The sequence below is a fragment of the Salvelinus namaycush genome, unplaced genomic scaffold (assembly GCF_016432855.1).
Source record: "Salvelinus namaycush isolate Seneca unplaced genomic scaffold, SaNama_1.0 Scaffold9, whole genome shotgun sequence".
NCBI classification, from domain to species: domain Eukaryota; kingdom Metazoa; phylum Chordata; class Actinopteri; order Salmoniformes; family Salmonidae; genus Salvelinus; species Salvelinus namaycush.
Genome location: NW_024061641.1, coordinates 788,448 through 811,278, shown reverse-complemented (window position 1 = coordinate 811,278; position 22,831 = coordinate 788,448). Strand labels below are relative to the sequence as shown.

The following is a 22,831-nucleotide window of genomic DNA, read 5'->3' as shown; positions in this document are numbered from 1 at the left end:
CACACTGACCTCCGCTGAAAGGGGAACCCGTCGTCCCACTGACCTCCGCTGAAAGGGGAACCCGTTGTCACACTGACCTCCGCTGAAAGGGGAACCCGTCGTCACACTGACCTCCGCTGAAAGGGGAACCCGTCGTCACACTGACCTCCGCTGAAAGGAGGAACCCGTTGTCACACTGACCTCCGCTGAAAGGGGAACCCATCGTCACACTGACCTCCGCTGAAAAGGGGAACCCGTCGTCAGACTGGCCTCCGCTGAAAGGGGAACCTGTCGTCACACTGGCCTGTGCTGTCTCAGCCACAGGGAATAGTATACCTCCGTATTTTATATTAAAATAAAATAAAATCCAAATTTATTGGTCACATACACATGGTTAGCAGATGTTAATGCGAGTGTAGCAAAATGCTTGTGCTTCTAGTTCCGACCATGCGGCAATATCTAACAAGTAATCTAACAATTTCACAGCAACTACCTTATACACACAAGTGTAAAGGAATGAATAAGAATATGTACATATAAATATATGGAGGAGCGATGGCCGAACGGCATAGGCAGGATGCAGTAGATGGTATAGAGTACAGTATATACATATGAGATGAGTAATGTAGGATATGTAAACATTATATAAAGTGGCATTGTTTAAAGTGACTAGTGATACCTTTATTACATCCAATTTTTAATTATTAAAGTGGCTAGAGATGAGTCAGTATGTTGGCAGCAGCCACTCAATGTTAGTGATGGCTGTTTAACAGTCTGATGGCCTTGAGATAGAAGCTGTTTTTCAGTCTCTCGGTCCCAGCTTTGATGCACCTGTACTGACCTCGCCTTCTGGATGATAGCGGGGTGAACAGGCAGTGGCTCGGGTGGTTGTTGTTCTTGTCGATCTTTTTGGCCTTCCTGTGACGGGTGGTGTAGGTGTCCTGGAGGGCAGGTAGTTTGCCCCCGGTGATGCGTTGTGCAGACCTCATTACCCTCTGGAGTGCCTTACGGTTGTGGGCGGAGCAGTTGCCGTACCAGGCGGTGATACAGTCCGAGAAGATGCTCTCGATTGTGCATCTGTAAAAATGTGTAAGTGTTTTTGGTGACAAGCCAAATTTCTTCAGGCTCCTGAGGTTGAAGAGTTGCTGCTGCGCCTTCTTCAGCACGCTGTCTGTGTGGGTGGACCATTTCAGTTTGTCCGTGATGTGTACGCCGAGGAACTTAAAACTTTCCACATTCTCCACTACTGTCCCGTCGATGTGGATAGGGGGGTGCTCCCTCTGCTGTTTCCTGAAGTCCACGATCATCTCCTTTTGTTTTGTTGACGTTGAGTGTGAGGTTGTTTTCCTGACACCACACTCCGAGGGCCCTCACCTCCTCCCTGTAGGCTGTCTTGTCGTTGTTGGTAATCAAGCCTACCACTGTAGTGTTGTCTGTAAACTTGATGATTGAGTTGGAGGCGTGCATGGCCATGCAGTCATGGGTGAACAGGGAGTACAGGAGAGGGCTGAGAACGCACCCTTGTGGGACCCCAGTGTTGAGGATCAGCGGGGTGGAGATGTTGTTTCCTACCCTCACCACCTGAGGGCGGCCCGTCAGAATGTCCAGGACCCAGTTGCACAGGGCGGGGTCGAGACCCAGGGTTTCGAGCTTAATGACGAGTTTGGAGGGCACTATGGTGTTACATTCTGAGCTGTAGTCAATGAACAGCATTCTTACATAGGTATTCCACTTGTCCAGATGGGTTAGGGCAGTGTGATTGTGATTGCGTCGTCTGTGGACCTATTGGGGCGGTAAGCAAATTGGAGTGGGTCTAGGGTGTCAGGTAGGGTCGAGGTGAGATGGTCCATGACTAGTCTCTCAAAGCACTTCATGATGACAGAAGTGAGTGCTACGGAGCTATAGTCGTTTAGCTCAGTTACCTTAGCTTTCTTGGGAACAGGAACAATGGTGGCCCTCTTGAAGCATGTGGGAACAGCAGACTGGGATAGGGATTGATTGAATATGTCCATAAACACCAGCCAGCTGGTCTGCGCATGCTCTGAGGACGCGGCTAGGGATGCCGTCTGGGCCGGCAGCCTTGCGAAGGTTAACACGAATAAATGTTTTACTCACGTTGGCTGTGGTGAAGGAGAGTCCGCAGGTTTTGGTAGCGGGCCGTGTCGATGGCACTGTATTGTCCTCAAAGCGAGCGAAGAAGTTGTTTAGTTTGTCTGGGAGCAAGACATCAGGGTCCGCGACAGGGCTGGTTTTTATTCCCCCCGTGTCAACTTCTGCGATCATTTCCTGATCAACGGGCCACCTGGCAGCAAAGGAGGGGCAAATGCCTCTGGGTGGATGAAAGATGTGCACTTTGTTGACTTCCTGAAACATTTTGTTGAGCATACGAAGTGCTCAAAGGAGAAGCACCAACCAGCCAGGCTCCAGCACCATTTCAGCCCTGCCAGGCTCCAGCACCATTTCAGCCCTGCCAGGCTCCAGCACCATTTCAGCCCTGCCAGGCCCCAGCACCAACCTGCCAGGCCCCAGCGCAATTTCAGCCCTGCCAGGCCCCAGCACCATTCCAGCCCTGCCTAGCACGAGCTCAGACAGGCTGTTCTTATTTGTTGATAATCCAATGTGATAACTTACCAGACGTAGTGTGACAATTTACCCGCTGATGGGATAAATTGTCACAAGTGCACACTCTATATTTAACGGTCTACAACTCCCTACTGAAATAAGATATGAAGATGTAATGAATACAACATATGTGCCCAAGACTTCCTTATTTCATTTGGTATGACATGTATACCATTGTGATGTATTGTGCTCCATTGTGATGTATTGTGCCAAGTAAATGTTAGACAGTGTGAAAAGTGTGTCAACATACCTCGCTCTCCCCTACCATATTTCCAGCCTCCAAACAGTGGTGAATGGAAAGAGACCTATTTTACACAAAACACCAAAAAGTGTAATGACATTGGCCGATTGTCATTGGGGCCAGAATTTATGCGTTCACAGTTGTCCCCGCGCGCATCTTGGTGTCGGCCACTCATCTCTGCCTTGGCAAAATTTCAGTGTTATCATAGAACCACATTGCATTTTGGATTGTAGGCAATACCACAAGTCCATTCGCAAATTGTTAATTCCTCTGACATGCGTAATGATAAATACGTGTGTAATAGCCTACAGTTTTCTTGACATTTTGTTTTAATTATTGTGATAGGCTTATGTTTTACCGGTACGGGCTACTCCCACTATTTATTTGTCTGGAACGCCGTACCGGACCATACCGCCTTGCTTTCACCCCTGACTAAAACTAAATCTAAAATAGCTGCCAAAGTTAACGCTGATATACAGTCGACTCCTGGTGAAGAATTGATTATGACAGATTATCCTATACTTATGATAACCACTGTTTGTGTACATGTATTTATGGTTTCCCTTTACTACGTGTCTGTAAACTTTCTTGCACAGTAGTTAAACTCCCATCCAGTTGGCGGCGTTGCTGTGCGTTTTTGGGTTTGCCACCCACTAAAATCAAGGAGTTTTCTAAAATTCCTTGACTAGAACACGGAAGTAGGATTGGAAACGACTCTGTTTTGATTTTGCATTCCTTGTGTGGGGTAAAGAAATACATACTGACTCTACTAAATAGGCTACCCAACTCTCATTCGACTAAAAATGTCTAAGCTACAGTTGTTGAGTGTGTTTTTAAATGAGCGTTTAACGGCAGCAGCTGTGGAGATTTTCGGGGCAGTTGAGAAAACGGTAGTTGAATACCAGGAGGAGAATGATCGGCTACGGAGACTGCTGCGGATCACTCCAGAGATACCACAACGTAAAATAGGTACTTAGCTACTGTGCCTTCAGAAAGTATTCATACACCTTGACTAATTCTACATTTTGTTGTTACAGCCGGAATACAAAATGTATTTTTGTCGCTCCCATCAACACACAATACCCTATAATGACAAAGTGAAAACGTGTTTTTAGAAATGTTTCCAAATTTTTTGAAAATGAGTCAATAAATGTTAGTATCACCTTTGGCAACGATTACAGCTGTGAGGCTTTCTGCATAAGTCTCTATGAGATTTGCACACCTGGATTGTACAATATTTGCACATTATTATTAAAAAAATTCTTCAAGCTCTGTCAAGTTAGTTGTTGATCATTACTAAACAGACATTTTCAAGTGTTGCCATAGATTTCCAAGAAGATTTAATTAGTGATGCACCGATATTACATTTTTGTCCGATAACGATATCCAGTATTTTCCTTGCCAAAAAAAAAACGATACCTGATATTTAACATTTTAGCGGCATTTTAAGCATTCTAGTACATTTAAATAGTTAACACACACACATGGACGCAGCGGTCTAAGGCACTGCATCTCAGTGCAAGATGCCCTGGTTCGAATCCAGGCTGTATCACGTGATTGGGAGTCCCATAGCGCGGCGCACAATTGGCCCAGAATTTGTTCTTCTTTTTTTTCACCGCTTTTTTTCTCCCCAATTTCGTGGTATCCAATTGATAGTATTGCTGCATCTCCCGTACGGACTCGGGAGAGGCGAAGGTCGAGAGCCATGCGTCCTCCGAAACACAACACAACCAAGCCGCACTGCTTCTTGACACAATGCACATCCAACCCGTAAGCCAGCCGCACCAATGTGTCGGAGGAAACACCGTACACCTGGCGACCTGGTCAGCGTGCACTGCGCCCGGCCCGCCACAGGAGTCGCTAGTGCGCGATGAGACAAGGATATCCTTGCCGGCCAAACCCTCCCTAACCCGGACGACGCTGGGCCAATTGTGCGCTGCCCCATGGGCCTCCTGGTCACGACCGGCTACGACAGAGCCTGGACTCAAACTCAGAATCTCTGGTGGCACAGCTAGCACTGCGATGCAGCGCCTCAGACCACTGCGCCACCCGGGAGGGTAAGAATTTGTTCTTAACTGACTTGCCTAGTTAAATAAAGGTTACACACACCACACTAACCAAAAAGTTATTTTGTTGGCATTTACGCATGTCCCCATTACCAGTAAAACATCCTCAAAACCTATTTCTTTCACTTGATGTGCCGTTTTGTTGTTCAGTCGTTTCATACTCAACCAGGATTATTGTGAATTTTCCAGTATGTATGTGGCAATTATTTATTTCAGAAGGAGCCAGCAAAACTAGTGTACTCTATATGTGCTCTGGGTCATTAGACATGCACGACTGGTTATTCCTGTAACTGTGTTATGGCCAACTATGTACTGTTGCTATGGTTACACCTCTTTGGTATTTTCCAGAACAGGGTTGTCCCTTTCAGAGGAGTTAGCAGGATGACATGTATGGTTATTTCTGTAGGGTGCCATGGTCTGTTACTATGGTCCTACATGCATGAAACTATTTCTGTGGCTCTACAGGTTCCATGTCCTAATATGAAGGCAATAGCTAACTATATAGCTCGGTGTAACTCTAATTTATAAGACAGTTGTTATTTGATTAATGGTGGTCGGACCCATCTATGTGAAGCTAGCTACAATAAGGATTAGCCACAATAGTGGACTTTGCGGTTAGCCTTCAAAATAAATGTATGGCATAATTCTACTATTTGTATTCATTTGCATCACTGTCAATGACATACTTTTATTTTGAAGGCAAACCTCAAATTCCAGTATTTGTGGCTAGCTTCACAACACATGGTGCGGTCGAGCCAGATGAAGCTAGCTGGCTGCTTATAATTTGGGCAACAGGTTTAAGTAGCTGGCTAGCTATTTATTTTAATGAACTGAATTTCAATTTCAATAAGCGAACAACAAGTGGCTACCAAGCTAATACTTACTCACTAGGATTCCTAAATCATTGCTAAGAATAATGAAAATGACTGCAGTTTCTACTGGTCATTGTTTTCAGGCTGGTTGTATTGGTGTTAGCTAGGTACCAAGCTACAGCTAGCTAGCCCAGAAGTTGCGGTCGAACAAATGATGCTTTATTACCAACGCGGTATTATAAACACATCGTTCGTGGCCGGTGTTTGCTTGTTTGCAGACTTTTTTGTACAGCTTTGACAGTACTACTGTATCTTTTTTGACACGCAAAGACCCAAACGGCGTTCCATAGTGTGTATGTCGTGAAGCTAATAGCAGTGATGCTATTACTGTGTAACTCTGGTAGGGCAACATCGGAAAAATTGCGCACTTGGTAGTGTGTACCGGTGCTTGACCAGTCGGAGAAAGCCAACATCACCCACGACAGAGAATGGTTGATTGTCAAGGGCAATGAATTCCATTATTTTGGCTTTCATGGATTTCGCCTTTGAGTTGTGTCGCTGAAATGTTCTTACTCTTTCAAATGACTGCTTGACTTGTTGACTGCTCGATCCACATAGCGGACATTGTGGGCAAGGTTAGGAATTCTGTGAAGAACGTGTAGCGCAACATTTTACGTGGCGTCATTACGTCATGTGCCTACGTTATATAAGTATGCACGGTAGCTTTGACATTGGTTTTTAACATCGGCGTTAGGCTAGACATCAGGCCGATACCGATGTTGGCATTTTCAGCTAATATCGTCCGATTCCGATATGTTCACCGACATATCGTACATCCCTAGATTTAAGTCAAAACTGTAACTAGGCCACTCAGGAACATTCAATGTCTTATTGGTAAGCAACTCCAGTGTATATTTGGCCTTCTGTTTTAGGTTATTGTTCTACTGAATGGTTAGTTCCTTATTGTAAAGAGCATGCATGTTTTGCAATATTTGTATTCTGTACAGGCTTCTGTCTCTTCACTCTGTAATTTAGGTTAGTATTGTGAGTAACTACAAGGTTGTTGATCCAGCCTCAGTTTTCTCCTATCACAGCCATTAATCTCTGTAGCTGTTTTAAAGTCACCATTGGCCTCATGGTGAAATCCCTGAGTGGTTTCCTTCCTCTCCGGCAACTGACTTAGGAAGGATGCCTGTATCTTTGTATTGACTGGGTGTATTGATACACCATCCAAAGTGTAATTAATAACTGCACCATGCTCAAAGGGATATTGTGTCTGCTGTCTGCTTTTTTATTTTTACCCATCAATAGGTGCACTTCTTTGCGAGGCATTGGAAAACCTCCCTTGTCTTTGTGGTTGAATATGTTTGAAATTCATTGCTTGACTGAGGGACCTTATAGATAATTGTGTGATACAGAGATGAGAAAGTTGTTCAAAAATCATGTTAAACACAGGAGGGCGGCAGGTAGCCTGGCGGGTAGGAGCGTTATCAGTAACCGAAATGTTGCTGGATCGAATCCCCGAGCTGACAAGTTAAAAATCTGTCATTCTGCCCCTGAGCAAGGAGGTTAAAACCTCTTAGGGATCCCTTAACGCTCGAATCCCGTTAGCGGGATAGATTTGACAACATCCGGTGAAATTGCAGAGCACCAAATTCAAACTACAGAAATATAAATATTTAACATTCATATAAATACAAGTGTAATACATCAAAATAAAGCTTAACTTCTTGTTAATCCAGCCGCTGTGTCAGATTTCATAAAGGCTTTACGGCGAAAGCACACCATGCAATTATCTGAGGACAGCGCCCCGCATACAAAAACATGAAAACCATTTTTCAACCAGGCAGGTGCGACACAAAAGTCAGAAATAGCGATATAATAAATGCCTTACCTTTGAAGATCTTCATCTTTTTGCAATCCCAAATGTCTCAGTGACACAATGAAGGGTCGTTTTGTTCAATAAATTCCTTCTTTATATCCCCAAAATGTCCATTTATTTGGCGCGTTTGATCCAGAAATACACCGGTTCCAACTCACCCAACATGACTACAAAGTATCTAATAAGTTACCTGTAAACTTGGTCCAAACTTTTCAAACAACGTTTCTAATCCAACCTCAGGTACCCTAAAATGTAAATAATCGATAAAATTTAAGACGGAATAAACTGTTTCCAATACCGGAGAAAAATAACGAGGAGCGCACTCCTGTTCACGCGCACCAAAAGACTTGAGTCCATCTGAGTGACACATGGAAAGAATAGGACTACTTCTTCATTTCTCAAAAGAAAAACATCGAAAAATTTCTAAAGACTGTTGACATATAATGGAAGCCATAGGAACTGCAATCTGGGCCCTAATAAATCAGGTTTCCCATAGAAAAGCATTGGAAAACACAATGACCTCAAAAAATAAATTCCCTGGATGGATTGTGCTCGGGGTTAACAGTTTTAGAAACTTTAGAGTGTTTTCTATCCAATACTACCATGCATATGCATATCCTAGCTTCTGGGCCTGAGTGACAGGCAGTTTACTTTGGGCACGCTTTTTATCCGGACGTGAAAATACTGCCGCCTAGCCCAAAGAGGTTTTAACCTACTGTTCCCCGCGCGCCAATGATGTGAATGTCGATTAAGGCAGCCCTCCGCACCTTTCTGATTCAGAGGAGTTGGGTTAAATGCAGAGGACACATTTCAGTTGAATGCATTCAGTTGTACAACTGACAAGGTATCTCCCTTTCCTATTATTGTTGGTGACAGAATGCAACTTATTATGTGACTATTTAAGCACATTTTTACTCCTGAAATTATTTAGGTTTGCCATAGCAAAGGAGTTGAATAATTCCACCTTGACATTATGGGGTATTGTGTGTAGGCCAGTGACACAAAATCTAAATGTAATCCATTTTAAATTCAGTCTCTAACACAACAAAATGTGGAGGGGGGAAAAAAAGGTCAAGGGGGTGTGGATACTTTCTGAAGGCACTGTAGCTAGCTTCATAAAGTATTCACACCCTTTTTCTACATTTGGTTGTGTAGTGCATGTTTAAAGTCGTGTGGTTCTGTTGGTAGATCAGTAAGAAAGTGTAAGTCACTCTGGATACGATTATCTGTTAAATTACAAATTTGACAGACTTCACATAGAATTACGTTTAAAAAAAAATAAGAATCAAAAACAACGTATTGCAACACCCAAAGAAAATAACACAGTTACACAGGTCAAACACAGGTACAAGGTAGGCATTAAAGAATGGACATGTTTACAGTTTGGACAGATATAGGGACTCGATGCAACCAGAGATACACTCCGCCGGCACTCATCACATCTCCATTGAGATGTATATATGGTGGAATTCAGTTGTCTCAGCTTGTCTAAAGTCTGTATAGATTTGGGGACTGTGGTAACCTCTGCTCCTCCTCTCTCCTTCCCTCCAGACTCCCTCCAGCTCTCTGTCTCTGAAGAGGAGGTTCCCCCTGAGCAGCAGCACTGTGAGCAGGAGTGGAGCCCCAGTCTGGGGCAGGAGGACCCAGAGACCAAACAGATTAAAGAGAAACAGGAGGAACTCAGGACCAGTGAGGAGGAAGAGCAGCTTCAAGGTCTGGAGCCTGATATCATAGAATTCAAATTCACTCCTCCCTGTGTGAAAAGTGAATGTGATCCGGAGGACCCACTTTGGTCCTTGACTCTTCCCCAAATCCAGACTGTGGAGAACAGAGAGAGTGACTGTAAACGAGTGGATTTCACACGTTTTGGCACTGTGACCCACATTAAGGGTCTCAACATTTTCTGTGACCCTCCAGATAATCAAAACAATGCATCCAGCCACAGTTCAGCTGTAAGCAGCGACCCAGTAGGACTTGACAGCAGCCCACCATTTGAGCCTAGCCTATCATTGGATCCAAACACACCAATGGGGGAACACTATTCCAAACCCAGCACCACATCTAGAATAACTCACCACTGCCGTGACTGTGGTGAAACGTTTCCTCTGAAAGCTGACCTGCAGAGGCACGTGACTTTTGCCAAGAAGAGATTCAGCGAATGCCACTTATGCAAAAAACAGTACAACTCCACCTGTAAACTGAAGGCCCATGTCCGACTCTGTCACGATGGGAAACCCTGCACCTGCCCCTTTTGTGGCAAGGCCTTCAAACAAAAAGGACATCTGTCCAGGCACATGAATATTCACACAGGAGAGAAACCATTTACCTGTGGTGACTGTGGGAAGAGCTTTATTCAGAAAGGGGACCTAAGGAGACACATACTGACTCACACAGGAGAGAAACCATTTAGCTGTGGTGACTGTGGTAAAGGCTTCATTCGCAAGGAGCACCTAACTGCACATATACGGACTCACACAGGAGAGTAATCATTTATCTGTGGTGACTGCTGGAAAAGCTTTAGTCTCAAGCAGAACCTAACCATGCACAAACTGACTCACACAAGAGAGTAATCATATGGCTGCTCAGTCTGAGGTAAAAGATTAATTCAGAAGGTAAACATGCTGACGCACGTGAGATACATCCACAAAGAAAGAAAATAGGATGAAAACACAAAAAAAGAAAGACAGTTAGGACAAAGATCTCCTGTCAGGAGATGGGAATAAAAAGGCAGGATGTGAACAACACTCTTAGGAAAGCAAAGAAAGACAGTTAGGACAAAGATCTCCTATCAGAAGATGGGAATAAAAAGGCAGGATGTGGACAACACTCTTAGGAAAGCAAAGCTACTCTGGATAATTCGTGCTGTGGGTTTCAGATAAATAGATACACGATGGATTTACTTTAGTAAAATGTTTTGTGTAAATAAAGTTTGATTTTAATTAAAAGTTTAGGAAATAAAATAACAGTAGTGCCTGTATTTTGTTCAACGTCTGTTGATGTTTTCACGTAATTAGAAACAGGGATATCTGGTGATGACAGAATGTTCTGACTGGTGTTATTGATTTTTTTTTAAATGCATTCATTCCAGGAGTTATCTCCTTCCGTCTGTCCCATGAGTGTTTCTCATCCATTCTGACCCAATGTTGCTCATTCATGATATTGTTTTAAATTGTAACTTCTGGGAAGTAGTGATATAGTCAACTCCTCATAAGTGCACTGCAGTGTTTTTCCTGTCCCAATTCAATAACATCTACACTACCGTTCAAAAGTTTGGGGTCACTTTGAAATGTCCTTGTTTTTGAAAGAAAGGCACATTTTTTGTCCATTAAAATAATATAAAATTGATCAGAAATACAGTGTAGACATTGTTAATGTTGTAAATTACTATTGTAGATGGAAATGGCTGATTTTTAATGGAATATCTACATAGGCGTAGAGGCCCATTATCAGCAACCATCACTCCTCTGTTCCAATGGCACGTTGTGTTAGCTAATCCAAGTTTATCATTTTAAAAGGCTAGTTGATCATTAGAAAACCTTTTGCAATTATGTTAGCACAGCTGAAAACTTGTGCTAATTAAAGAAGCAATAAAACTGGCCTTCTTTAGACTAGTTGAGTGTCTGGAGTATCAGCATTTGTGAGTTCGATTACAGGCTCAAAATGGCCAGAAACAAAGAACTTTCTTCTGAAACTCGTCAGTCTATTCTTGTTCTGAGAAATGAAGGCTATTCTATGCGAGAAATTGCCAAGAAACTGAAGATCTCGTACAACACTATGTACTACTCCCTTCACAGAACAGCGCAAACTGGCTCTAACCAGAATAGAAAGAGGAGTGGGACGCCCCGGTGCACAACTGAGCAAGAGGACAAGTACATTAGAATGTCTAATTTGAGAAACAGATGCCTCACAAGTCCTCAACTGGCAGCTTCATTAAATAGTACCCGCAAAACACCAGTCTCAACGTCAACAGTGAAGAGGCGACTCCGGGATGCTGGCCTTCTAGGCAGAGTTGCAAAGAAAAAAGCCATATCTTAGACTGGCCAATAAAAAGAAAAGATTAAGATGGGCAAAAGAACACAGACACTGGACATAGTCTGAATACCTCTCGTATTGCCAACCTTACTACAATGGCAGCAAATATTCCTATGAATTCAACAACACACTTTATTTATATCCCCCCTTCTCCTGAAGTGAATGGTTTCACCCACTATTCTACCCGTGAACTGCGGCGTTCTTTGATATCTACATTGCGTGTGAGGTTGATGGAAACTCTACATTTTCAATTTGTCACACTGGCATGTCATGCCTAAGTTTGCTAATCTTGCCAATTATAATATAATTAAAGTAATTGGCAATATCTGTGGGTTTTGTGATGAATGAGCCATCTGATTCAATGAAGGATGGAACTGAGTTTGGCTTTTTGTCCAAAATTTCATTTAAGGTGCTCCAAAGCTTTTTACTATAATTCTTTATGTAATTTATCTTTGTTTCATAGTGTAGTTTCTTATTCTTTTAATCAAGTTTGGTTACATGATTTCTCAATATGCAATACGTTTGCCAGTCGGTTGTGAAGCCAGACTTATTTGCCATTCCTTTTGCCTCATCCGTCTCAACCATAACATTTTTCAATTCCTCATCAATCCATGGGGATTTAACATTTTTTACAGTCATTTTCTTAATAGATTCATTCTTATTAGTAACTGGAATAAGCAATTTCATAAATGTGTCAAGTGCAGCGTCTGTTTCCTTCTCATTACACACTGCAGACCAACAAATATTCAACAACAGGAATCACTACAAAACGTATTGTATGACCTCTTATACACTAAACTCAGCAACAACAATAAAACGTCCCTTTTTCAGGACCCTGTCTTTCAAAGATAATTCGTAAAAATCCAAATAACTTCACAGATATTCATTGTAAAGGGTTTATTAAACACTGTTTCCCATGCTTGTTCAATGAACCATAAACAATTACTGAACATGCACCTGTGGAACGGTCGTGTGGAAGCTTACAGCTTACAGACGCTAGGCAATTAAGGTCACAGTTAGGAAAACTTAGGACACTAAAGAGGCCTTTCTACTGACTCTGAAAAACACCAAAGAAAGATGCCCAGGGTCCCTGCTCATCTGCGTGAACATGCCTTAGGCATGCTGCAAGGAGGCATGAGGACTGCAGATGTGGCCAGGGCAATAAATTGCAATGTCCGTACTGTGAGATGCCTAAGACAGCGCCACAGGGAGACGGGACGGACAGCTGATCGTCCTCGCAGTGGCAGACCACGTGTAACAACACCTGCACAGGATCGGTACATCCGAACATCACACCTGCGGGACAGGTACAGGATGGCAACAACAACTGGGACTGAGACATTTCTCACCATTGAACTGCCCAATACAACGACCAGAGAAGGGGATGGAGAAATCCGCCCATTCCTACCCATCACACAATTCACGCACCATGCTTCACTGTAGTGGTGTTATTGACCAGGTGATGAGCGGTGCCAGGTTTCCTCCAGACGTGATGCTTGGCATTCAGGCCAAAGCGTTCAATCTTGGTTTCATCAGACCAGAGAATCTTGTTTCTCCTGGTCTGAGAGTCCTTCAGGTGCCTTTTAGCAAACTCCAAGCGGCTGTCATGTGCCTTTTACTGAAGAATGGCTTCCATCTGGCCAGAGAGCTGGCGGGCAACTCTCAACAAGAAGCAACAGCAGTGGATTGACCAGACGCTGTTTACCAGGAGCCGCCTACGGAGCTCACCGTTCATCACTATCCTTGCCTCGGTGGGGTGAAGACCAGAAGAGGATGATGTCCTTCCTGCTTCCAAGGCCTGCCTCAGAAAGTGCTGGGGTGAGTTTTACTATAATAAATGAGAAGTTTAGAAATGGTATTTTAATATTTGCTAATGTTGGGTCGACTGTTAGTAGTGTGCCACTCTCTCCCTCTCTCTCTTAGAGCTGGCGGGCAACTCTCAACAAGCATCAGCAGCGGTGGACTGGTCGGACGCTGTTCACCAGGAGCAGCATGGGGAGCACAATTCATCACCGACTTGCTTGAGAAACACCAGACTAACGTCTGTCCAGTGTGAGGGCACAATTCATCACAGACGAACTAATCAGCATTTCATTCAAATGTGTGGCATGAATATGCAATCCTTAAAATTGTCTTCTACAAAGGGACAGATACACAGACACTCCTGCCATTTCTATGGCCCCCTTTAACTTCAAAATAACTTGAAGTGCTGCTGAGGGGAAGACCGTAGAACAGTGGCTGGCGGAGAAGAGACGCTAAGGGGCAAGCTGCTGGAGGAAACTGAGCCACACGTTGGGTTGTCGTGAAACATTCCTTTTGTATATAGTTCAGTTCACCTTGTTCCCCTCTACCAAGACAGTGTAGAGGCTTGTGTGTGTTGAGGGCCCTCTGAGCTATATTCTCTGTAGCCTATGACCACTGGCAGGAACTCCCATGACAAACAGGTCTGAGGTGAGTCACCAGCCTGACACCGGTCCTTTTTTTCAATGTGGGCCTGTCTAACCAATGCTAACAATGATCTATTCCAAAGGAACATATATTCGGACATTGCTGAAATGCGTTTTAAGTTTGACATTTGTAACTAATCTGTATTTCACTCAAATGTGTGGTGTGAATATAAGCAATGCTTATGATTGTCAACTACAAAGGGACAGTTATACAGACACTCCTGTAATTTACAAGGGCCCCTCTAACTTCAAAATGTTAATGGTGACCTGATATGAACTGAACTATTTTAAGTGCAAAAGATAAGCGTACAAGAGGCATGGTAAAGGTTTATTTTACTTTATTATAAATGATTTATAAAAATACATATAAGAATTTGTGTGAGGGCAGGGGATATTGACAATGTATGAAATTGAAATATGAACTGTTAAAAAATGTTTAAAAGAGTAATGAGTTGATTAGAATACAATGACATTGTTATTTTTGTCTACTACAAAGGGATAGTTTCACCTTTTAACTTGTATGTCTTGTAATTTAGTCCATCTTCTATCACCTTAACTTGCACAGTCGGTAAACAGGGGACATACAGACAGTGGGGCAATTGTGCTGTGACCGTGTGGGTCACACATTATCCTGTCATTTCTTTCAATGTGTTGTTTTCCACATCTGGTGTGAGCTGATGTTACCCTCCTGTGAAAATGTGACTTAAAAAAAAAAAAAATGTTGACTACATTTCTGTCCAGTTTTCAGTCACAAGGCACCTGTCACTAATTTACAGTGGTCCCTGTGGGACGCCATAATGAAAAAACATAACAATGAAGCAGCAAGCAGCCATGATGGGGTTCAAGCTAGGGCTGTGCATACAGACTAATGATTGTTTTTATTAATTACATTTGTATCCACTTTTCAATCACAAGGTAACTGTTACAAATGTAGTCACCTGCTAAAGCTCAAGGATGACACGCAAATTCGTGAAGCGTTCCTTATTTTGCCCCCCCCCCTGGGGATAGTTCTGGCTTTTTTAGAACTAAAACTTGTGTTTACTGTGTGGTGGAGAAAGCACTGCGAAACTCCTGTGGATGTTCGCTCCCCTCTAGTGGTCATGTTAGGTAAGTGCACCTCTAGAGGTCATGTTAGGTAAGTGCAACAGGACGGCTGAACTAAACGCAAATCAAGTCAGACACTGTGTCCCAATCCACAAGGATAAAAAGGCAGCACTTCAAGGCAAGACGTCAAAAGTGGCATGTCTCAAGCTCAATGAAACTTCAAGGGGAATGGAAGTACATCTAAGCAAAGAGATGTATTCAATCAACTAATACTAAACATGTGCATTTAACATTAAAAAAAACATCTCTATATTTAGTATTTTGATCGTCGACAAAGTTTATTTGAGCTATGGTCAGCGCCATTTTTAATTACCATAGTAACGACTGGCAGGAATCAGAAAATTGTCTGGTATTGAGTTTTCGCGCGGAGAGTGGATCGAAGAGAGTGAGTTTAGGACAACGAAGATGGCAACAAAACGTAGTAATTCAAACATGAACTGTATAGCACCCGGCTGTAGGAATTGGCTCAACAACAAAAAATCCCTCGGTAAGCTACCATCGGCTGCCCAAGGACCCACAACTTTTGAAGACGTGTCAGCTGGAGCTAGCAGGATCTGTAGCCAGCACTTCGCGGAGGAAGGGCACTTTCGATGCGGCAACCGGGAGTTTCCGAATGGAAAGGAATCATAGGCCTACGTTGAAGCCCTCTGTTTGCCCCCTCCATTTTCAATTCAAGTTTGAAATTTCAAATCAGATGCTTGAGCTTGTTCCAATTTTACAACAATTTCGAGGTCGATACAACTTACATACAACGAATTGGACCAAGCTAGGCCTTCATTGGTGGGGTTTTGCTCTCTTTGTCTAAATTGGAACAAGCTGAAGCATCTGATTGGAGGAGGGCAATCGGAACAATTGGGACAGAGAAGAAGGTCCCCTACTAGTTGTGTCCCTAATCATGCATTGTTCTCTCAGGTACCAGGGCAAATGCCATGCATTTCCAGGCATTCCTGTTGGATGGACTGGTGAGGTGGAACGAGGACAGTGCGCAAGAAGCAGTGGAGGAAAAGAAGAACAGGCAGCCTCTGCTTTGTTACAGTGGCCACCTGCAGCACATCCTTACCCTTAGCAGCCAAAGGGTGCTTGACCAGGATCAGGTTAAAGACTACACCAAGCCTAGTGAGTACACGGCTTAGTCGAGTAAGAGAATGAACATTTACATCAATTGCATTGATTACATCCCATTAACCTTTCCCTACTCTGCTTTTGCCTGAATATTATTTTTTAAATAGGGGAACTCCTTGGAGTTGAGTACCTGTATTCTCAGACTGGCAGAGTGCTGCAGGATGTCAGCGCGGACCCTGACGTTCCGGAAGAGGCAGCCGCCGTCGAGCAGCTCGATGAGGGCTTTCAGGAGGAGGATGTGGACCCGACAGTCCACAGCCCTCCTGTCACTCCTATGATCGCCCCGTCCTCCAGCTCAGCGGCACCTCTGTCAGGGGAACCCGCTGACACACCCAGGTCTGGGCCATCCAGTCCCACCGCCCCTGAAGACGGAAGCTCTCCTGAGGCCCCTGATCGCCACGATTCTCCTCACCCTGACCACTCCTCCTCTGATTCAGAGGTAAGAGTTCAATTATAATTGACCTTTTGTGTTGTTAAAAATAAAAATTATATTGCAACCTCTTTGCAATAAGGACTTGAGACCAAAAGCTCAAGAGACGTTTCAAGTGTTTAATACCAAGGATGCAGTCAGCTGAGTGCATACATTTAGGAATCACCTCCCCAGCTATACATGTTATACTCTTCCCTTGTAGGAGTCACCTCCCCAGCTATACATGTTATACTCTTCCCTTGTAGGAGTCACCTCCCCAGCTATACATGTTATACTCTTCCCTTGTAGGAGTCACCTCCCCAGCTATACATGTTATACTCTTCCCTTGTAGGAGTCACCTCCCCAGCTATACATGTTATACTCTTCCCTTGTAGGAGTCACCTCCCCAGCTATACATGTTATACTCTTCCCTTGTAGGAATCACCTCCCCAGCTATCCATGTTATACTCTTCCCTTGTAGGAGTCACCTCCCCAGCTATACATGTTATACTCTTCCCTTGTAGGAGTCACCTCCCCAGCTATCCATGTTATACTCTTCCCTTGTAGGAGTCACCTCCCCAGCTATACATGTTATACTCTTCCCTTGTAGGAATCACCTCCCCAGCTATACATGTTATACTCTTCCCTTGTAGGAGTCACCTCCCCAGCTATACATGTTATACTCTTCCCTTGTAGGAGTCACCTCCCCAGCTATACATGTTATACTCTTCCCTTGTAGGAATCACCTCCCCAGCTATCCATGTTATACTCTTCCCTTGTAGGAGTCACCTCCCCAGCTATACATGTTATACTCTTCCCTTGTAGGAGTCACCTCCCCAGCTATCCATGTTATACTCTTCCCTTGTAGGAGTCACCTCCCCAGCTATCCATGTTATACTCTTCCCTTGTAGGAGTCACCTCCCCAGCTATACATGTTATACTCTTCCCTTGTAGGAATCACCTCCCCAGCTATACATGTTATACTCTTCCCTTGTAGGAGTCACCTCCCCAGCTATACATGTTATACTCTTACCTTGTAGGAGTCACCTCCCCAGCTATACATGTTATACTCTTCCCTTGTAGGAGTCACCTCCCCAGCTATACATGTTATACTCTTCCCTTGTAGGAGTCACCTCCCCAGCTATACATGTTATACTCTTCCCTTGTAGGAGTCACCTCCCCAGCTATCCATGTTATACTCTTCCCTTGTAGGAGTCACCTCCCCAGCTATCCATGTTATACTCTTCCCTTGTAGGAGTCACCTCCCCAGCTATACATGTTATACTCTTCCCTTGTAGGAATCACCTCCCCAGCTATACATGTTATACTCTTCCCTTGTAGGAGTCACCTCCCCAGCTATACATGTTATACTCTTCCCTTGTAGGAGTCACCTCCCCAGCTATACATGTTATACTCTTCCCTTGTAGGAATCACCTCCCCAGCTATCCATGTTATACTCTTCCCTTGTAGGAGTCACCTCCCCAGCTATACATGTTATACTCTTCCCTTGTAGGAGTCACCTCCCCAGCTATCCATGTTATACTCTTCCCTTGTAGGAGTCACCTCCCCAGCTATCCATGTTATACTCTTCCCTTGTAGGAGTCACCTCCCCAGCTATACATGTTATACTCTTCCCTTGTAGGAATCACCTCCCCAGCTATACATGTTATACTCTTCCCTTGTAGGAGTCACCTCCCCAGCTATACATGTTATACTCTTCCCTTGTAGGAGTCACCTCCCCAGCTATCCATGTTATACTCTTCCCTTGTAGGAGTCACCTCCCCAGCTATACATGTTATACTCTTCCCTTGTAGGAGTCACCTCCCCAGCTATACATGTTATACTCTTCCCTTGTAGGAGTCACCTCCCCAGCTATACATGTTATACTCTTCCCTTGTAGGAGTCACCTCCCCAGCTATACATGTTATACTCTTCCCTTGTAGGAGTCACCTCCCCAGCTATACATGTTATACTCTTCCCTTGTAGGCGTCACCTCCCCAGCTATACATGTTATACTCTTCCCTTGTAGGCGTCACCTTCCCAGCTATACATTTTATGACCCCACTGAGTTTCCCTCCTTTCCCCTGTTGAATGTCCATGGTCCTCTCTTTGTTTAGCTATCCATCATCTGGGCCTGACCCTGCTCTCTGATCATAGACAATTTCCTCTTATCTGATTAGGTCAACCTTCCTAAATTAGTATACACACAGTTTCATGGCCTAAACTCCATTAATACTCACAGTAATCATTCACCAAACAGGAAACAAACAAACTACAGTTTAACTTGAAACATGTTACATTTTAACAGAATCCATCAGTGTGATTTTCAGTTACACAACATAAAATAACATTGTCTATTTCCTTTGTAGAGGAATCGTATGTGTTACCTCTAAATGTGTGACATTTTCCTCATCGATTCTTCCCTGTCTCTTATGAGGCGATGCCGGTCTACCAGCATGTCCGCAGGCTTGCCAGGGCCTTGGAACCGTCAGTTGTTGTCGGACCGCAGGGTAGACTGTCTGGTGGCGCTGTGGCTGGCGCTGCCAAACTACGACAAGCAGCGCTTGATCTACCCTGCCCGACAAGGGGGAGAGGATGGATCGGGGGCGGTTCAAGGCACCGAAGGGGAAGGAGTCCCAGACTCTCTCCAATGGTATGTTGTTAGTATTCATGTCCTTCACCTGACTATTATATTGTCGCTATATTAAATGCATATCAAGGTCAGGCGATGGCTATCATTATTTTTCTATGTTCTCTAATTATTTATCTCCTTCGTTTCAGTTGTCTTCTCGGACTGAACTCGAGCCCTGCTAATTGGCCAGCCATCTTCTGTTTGGTGGAGGCCATTTGCAGTCATCTCTGTCAGATCCATCCCAGCACCACGCAGTCTGCCGGTGTCAAGAGCAGGCGGGCGCTCATTCTGGCAGACTACGTGGCCATCAGGGTGGCAGTGCTGAACAGCCCGAGGTTGATGGCCCAGACCAACCTTCAGCTGTTTGAGCTTAATCAAAGGACCATCAGTCAGTGGTAAGACGTCAACTTATAGAAGACTTGTTACATAAAAGCCATGTGACTAATGCCTCATGACAATCTGAGTGACAGCTTGTGTTTGTTTTCTCTCCCTGTTTCAGGTACTCCCGGTGTCAGAAGGAGATGATGGTGCTGCAGCAGGGATTGGGGCTCGTTCCTGCCCCCAGCGTCAACGCCCAGCCCCTCCCTGCAGCCAAGCCCCTCCACTACCAGCGGGAGGGGATCCAGGCACCCTTCCCTTTCCCTACACTGCCCCCCCCCCGGTCCCACGCCAGGCCACCCAGCAAGGACGGTCCACCCATTCTGCCAGCCCACCTGGAGCAACAACCCCCCGCACTTCCTGGCCCCTCCCAAGCCCTGCCAGCCCAAGGACCACCGACGGGCTCCTCTTTACCTCCTCTGGTGCCAAGGACAATGGCTTGGAGAAGGGGACAGCTGGGAAGAGACGAAGGCAATACGAGCAGTACGTCTGCTCCAAATGCGGGTTGCCGAAGCGGCGGGAGACGAGGCACAGCGGCGTTCTGCTCTGTTGCTGAGGAGGGTAAGACCGTGGCCCAGTGGCTGGCGGAAATGAAAGACGCTAAGGGGCGAGGTGACGGACACTGAGCCACTGGCTGGGTGGTCTCGGACGTTTTTATTTTAAATAGTTCCCTGTTCCTGGACCGAGACCATGGTGTAGAGGCTTGTGTGTGTTGACGACCCTCAGAGCTATATTGTCTGTAGTTTATAAGACACAGGTAGGGTCACCCATGGCCAGCAGGTCAGAGGCGAGACACCAGACTAACGTCGGTCCGTTCCCCCACGGGGAAGTCGGGCACAATTAACGTTTTATGAGCGCAGGAACATTTTGACATAGTTCAATAAAATTATTGTATAGCCAGTTCTCGTGTGTGACAATATGTCTCTTTTCTCAATAGTTGGGTTTACTTATGCATCTGTCACGAAACAAAAGGGCCCAGCTGACCACAACAAAGCACAAGACTTGTCACCCAGCAAAACCCCCTTTCCTCCCTCCATTGGACTGAAGATTGAGCAGGATCTTGATCGATGGCCATCTTGTAGGTTGGCCCGTGGTTTCACAGGGCTCGTGGAGCACCTTAACGGACTTTTACAGAGACCCCAAAGATGGCTCAAATGAACTTGATGTAAACATGTTAAGGTATTGAATTCTGTAATATGCATGTTAAATAGGCACAGTGGCCCTTTAAGTAGGTGTGGCTACAGTTATGTTAAGTAGCCATGTGCTTCTCAAAAACAATAATGAGCTATTTGACATGTGATAGTTTTAGGCTCTCAAGCTCTTTATTTATCAACCAAGAAAACATACTATTAACATATTACACAACTTTACATTTTTGAAACATTAAAACATTACAGAACTATTTCTGACCCTCCGCTTCCATGCTGTGGTCCTTGACACCCGAGGCCCAGGCCCCCAGTTTTTACAGGCTGTGGCCAAATTCTTTTATTTTAGGCTTGCCACATATCTTGCAGGGGAAAGCAACGGGTAACCTCCTCTTCCTCACAAGGTTCATGACCAGCCTTTGCAATGCTCCTCCTCAAATATGTGGATCTGGTCAAGGGGAGGCCTTTTCCGAGGTGGAAGCGGCAGCAACTCTAGCATTAGGGGGGGGTTGCTTGTTGGTTGGCACCGCTTTAGCTGTCCTCCGGGCCCCCTTGTTGCTTCTGGATGGAGCTGGCTTCAGGTTCTTGTCTAGAGGGACACACAGGCATTAGTGGCTTATTATACACATCACACACAGGAAAATTGCTATTGTCAAACAAACGTGAATTTAAGAGAACTCACCTTTGGGGGCGGTGTCTGTTCAGAACTGGGGGCCAACATGGATGGCTGAATTTCAGGTGGGGGGGGGGGGGGGGCCGGGGAGGTTAACAACCTTTCGGCTGAGGCTAATATCGGGTTCTTGTCTACAGAAGGACAAACAGGCTAATGAACACACCAAACAATATATTGCTATATTTAAAATTGTGATTTTTACATGTTATTTGAATGATTTCATTCATTTTTTGGGGTAATAGATTTATTTTGATCCACTGAAGTTATTGATTTTGTTTGAATTGTTTATTTTTTAAGATAAATAAAATTTATGGAATAATTTAATATTTTTTATTTTTTTAAATAAGACGTCACCTTTGAGGAACCGCTTGTTCAGAACTGGAGGCCACCGTGGACGGCTAAATGTCAGGTGTGGAGGCGGGTCCTTGTTCAGAACTGGAGGCCACCGTGGACGGCTAAATGTCAGGTGTGGAGGCGGGTCCTTGTATTTTCCAGCACGCCGCTGTGCTCTCTCTCTCCTCTCTTTCCCTCGTCTGCCTTTTTATTCTGTCACACTCCAGTTGGGCCTTTTGGGCTTCCCTCTGATTCTTTCTTCCAAATATAGTGTTGGACAGCACGCATTCTTGACCGGGCAAGGTGTTAGGCTGCCTTATCCAGGCTATGTAGCTGTGATAACCAAAATAAAGAATTAGCCGATACACTAAAAAAGGTGGATAACAAACATTCAGATTCATAATTTAAAAAAGTTTGTTTACAGTCTGTAGAGTTATAGACTACATTGATCACAGTCCCAAAACCTGCCCTCTAGAAAGCTCTATCCATCTTGAGTAATAGACATTGGGAAACAGACTCCCTGAGGATGTCCCAAACTTCAACAAATGGTGTGCAGCAACCAATCAGAGATTAGTGGGCGTCACTGGGGGCGGTGACTCCCTGCTGTCACCTCTAGTATCTGTTGGTCATGTCTGAGTAGAAACCGACTGTTTGATGTGTTCTACAATTCTGTATACATTGTGTCTTTATTAACTGAGTAGAAAATTGACTGATTTACTTTTTTTTTTATTTGTTGAACTTTATAAAGAGTATAAAATTAAATCAGAATGAATTTCAAAGAACGTGCTTTTATTTAAAAAAAAAAATGTATTCAATTATTATTTATGTCATGTGTGCTTAACTCAGCATGATGTCCCCTACACCTACTGTAAAAGTTAAGGGGATTAAAAATTAACTAAATATACAAGACATTAATTAACCAGTTAAAGTGATTGAAAATGAATGTCGTAATTT

At 44.3% G+C, this 22,831-nt stretch overlaps 3 protein-coding genes and 1 long non-coding RNA gene across 5 annotated transcripts in view; 2 read left to right on the top strand and 2 right to left on the bottom strand.

Annotated features, from left to right (window-relative positions):
* The window catches only part of LOC120043328 (zinc finger protein 2-like), a 401,596-nt gene that overhangs the window by 37,236 nt on the left and 341,529 nt on the right, over positions 1-22,831 (bottom strand). The gene's annotated exons all lie outside the window — the stretch shown is intronic.
* LOC120043340 (zinc finger protein 25-like) lies at positions 3,567-10,874 on the top strand. The gene is made up of 2 exons (XM_038987967.1): positions 3,567-3,811; positions 9,154-10,874. The coding sequence occupies exons 1-2, from the start codon at positions 3,646-3,648 to the stop codon at positions 10,086-10,088; spliced, it is 1,101 nt and encodes a 366-aa protein (XP_038843895.1). The 5' UTR covers positions 3,567-3,645; the 3' UTR covers positions 10,089-10,874.
* LOC120043343 lies at positions 16,610-21,589 on the top strand. The gene is made up of 4 exons (XM_038987970.1): positions 16,610-16,746; positions 19,086-19,369; positions 19,498-19,743; positions 19,848-21,589. The coding sequence occupies exons 2-4, from the start codon at positions 19,110-19,112 to the stop codon at positions 20,350-20,352; spliced, it is 1,011 nt and encodes a 336-aa protein (XP_038843898.1). The 5' UTR covers positions 16,610-16,746; positions 19,086-19,109; the 3' UTR covers positions 20,353-21,589.
* On the bottom strand, positions 21,042-22,201 carry LOC120043349. The gene is made up of 3 exons (XR_005476410.1): positions 21,899-22,201; positions 21,554-21,675; positions 21,042-21,460 (listed from the first exon to the last, which is right to left on the bottom strand). It is a non-coding gene; the product is annotated as an uncharacterized LOC120043349 (long non-coding RNA).

Bases quoted from the DNA above. Each gene is read 5' to 3' on its own strand.
- LOC120043340 (XM_038987967.1), top strand. From the start codon at position 3,646: ATGTCTAAGCTACAGTTGTTGAGTGTGTTTTTAAATGAGCGTTTAACG. The intron at 3,812-9,153 runs GTACTTAGCTAC...CCTTCCCTCCAG, and splicing joins GATACCACAACGTAAAATAG to ACTCCCTCCAGCTCTCTGTC.
- LOC120043343 (XM_038987970.1), top strand. From the start codon at position 19,110: ATGTGTGACATTTTCCTCATCGATTCTTCCCTGTCTCTTATGAGGCGA. The intron at 19,370-19,497 runs GTATGTTGTTAG...CCTTCGTTTCAG, and splicing joins GTCCCAGACTCTCTCCAATG to TTGTCTTCTCGGACTGAACT. The intron at 19,744-19,847 runs GTAAGACGTCAA...TCCCTGTTTCAG, and splicing joins CAAAGGACCATCAGTCAGTG to GTACTCCCGGTGTCAGAAGG.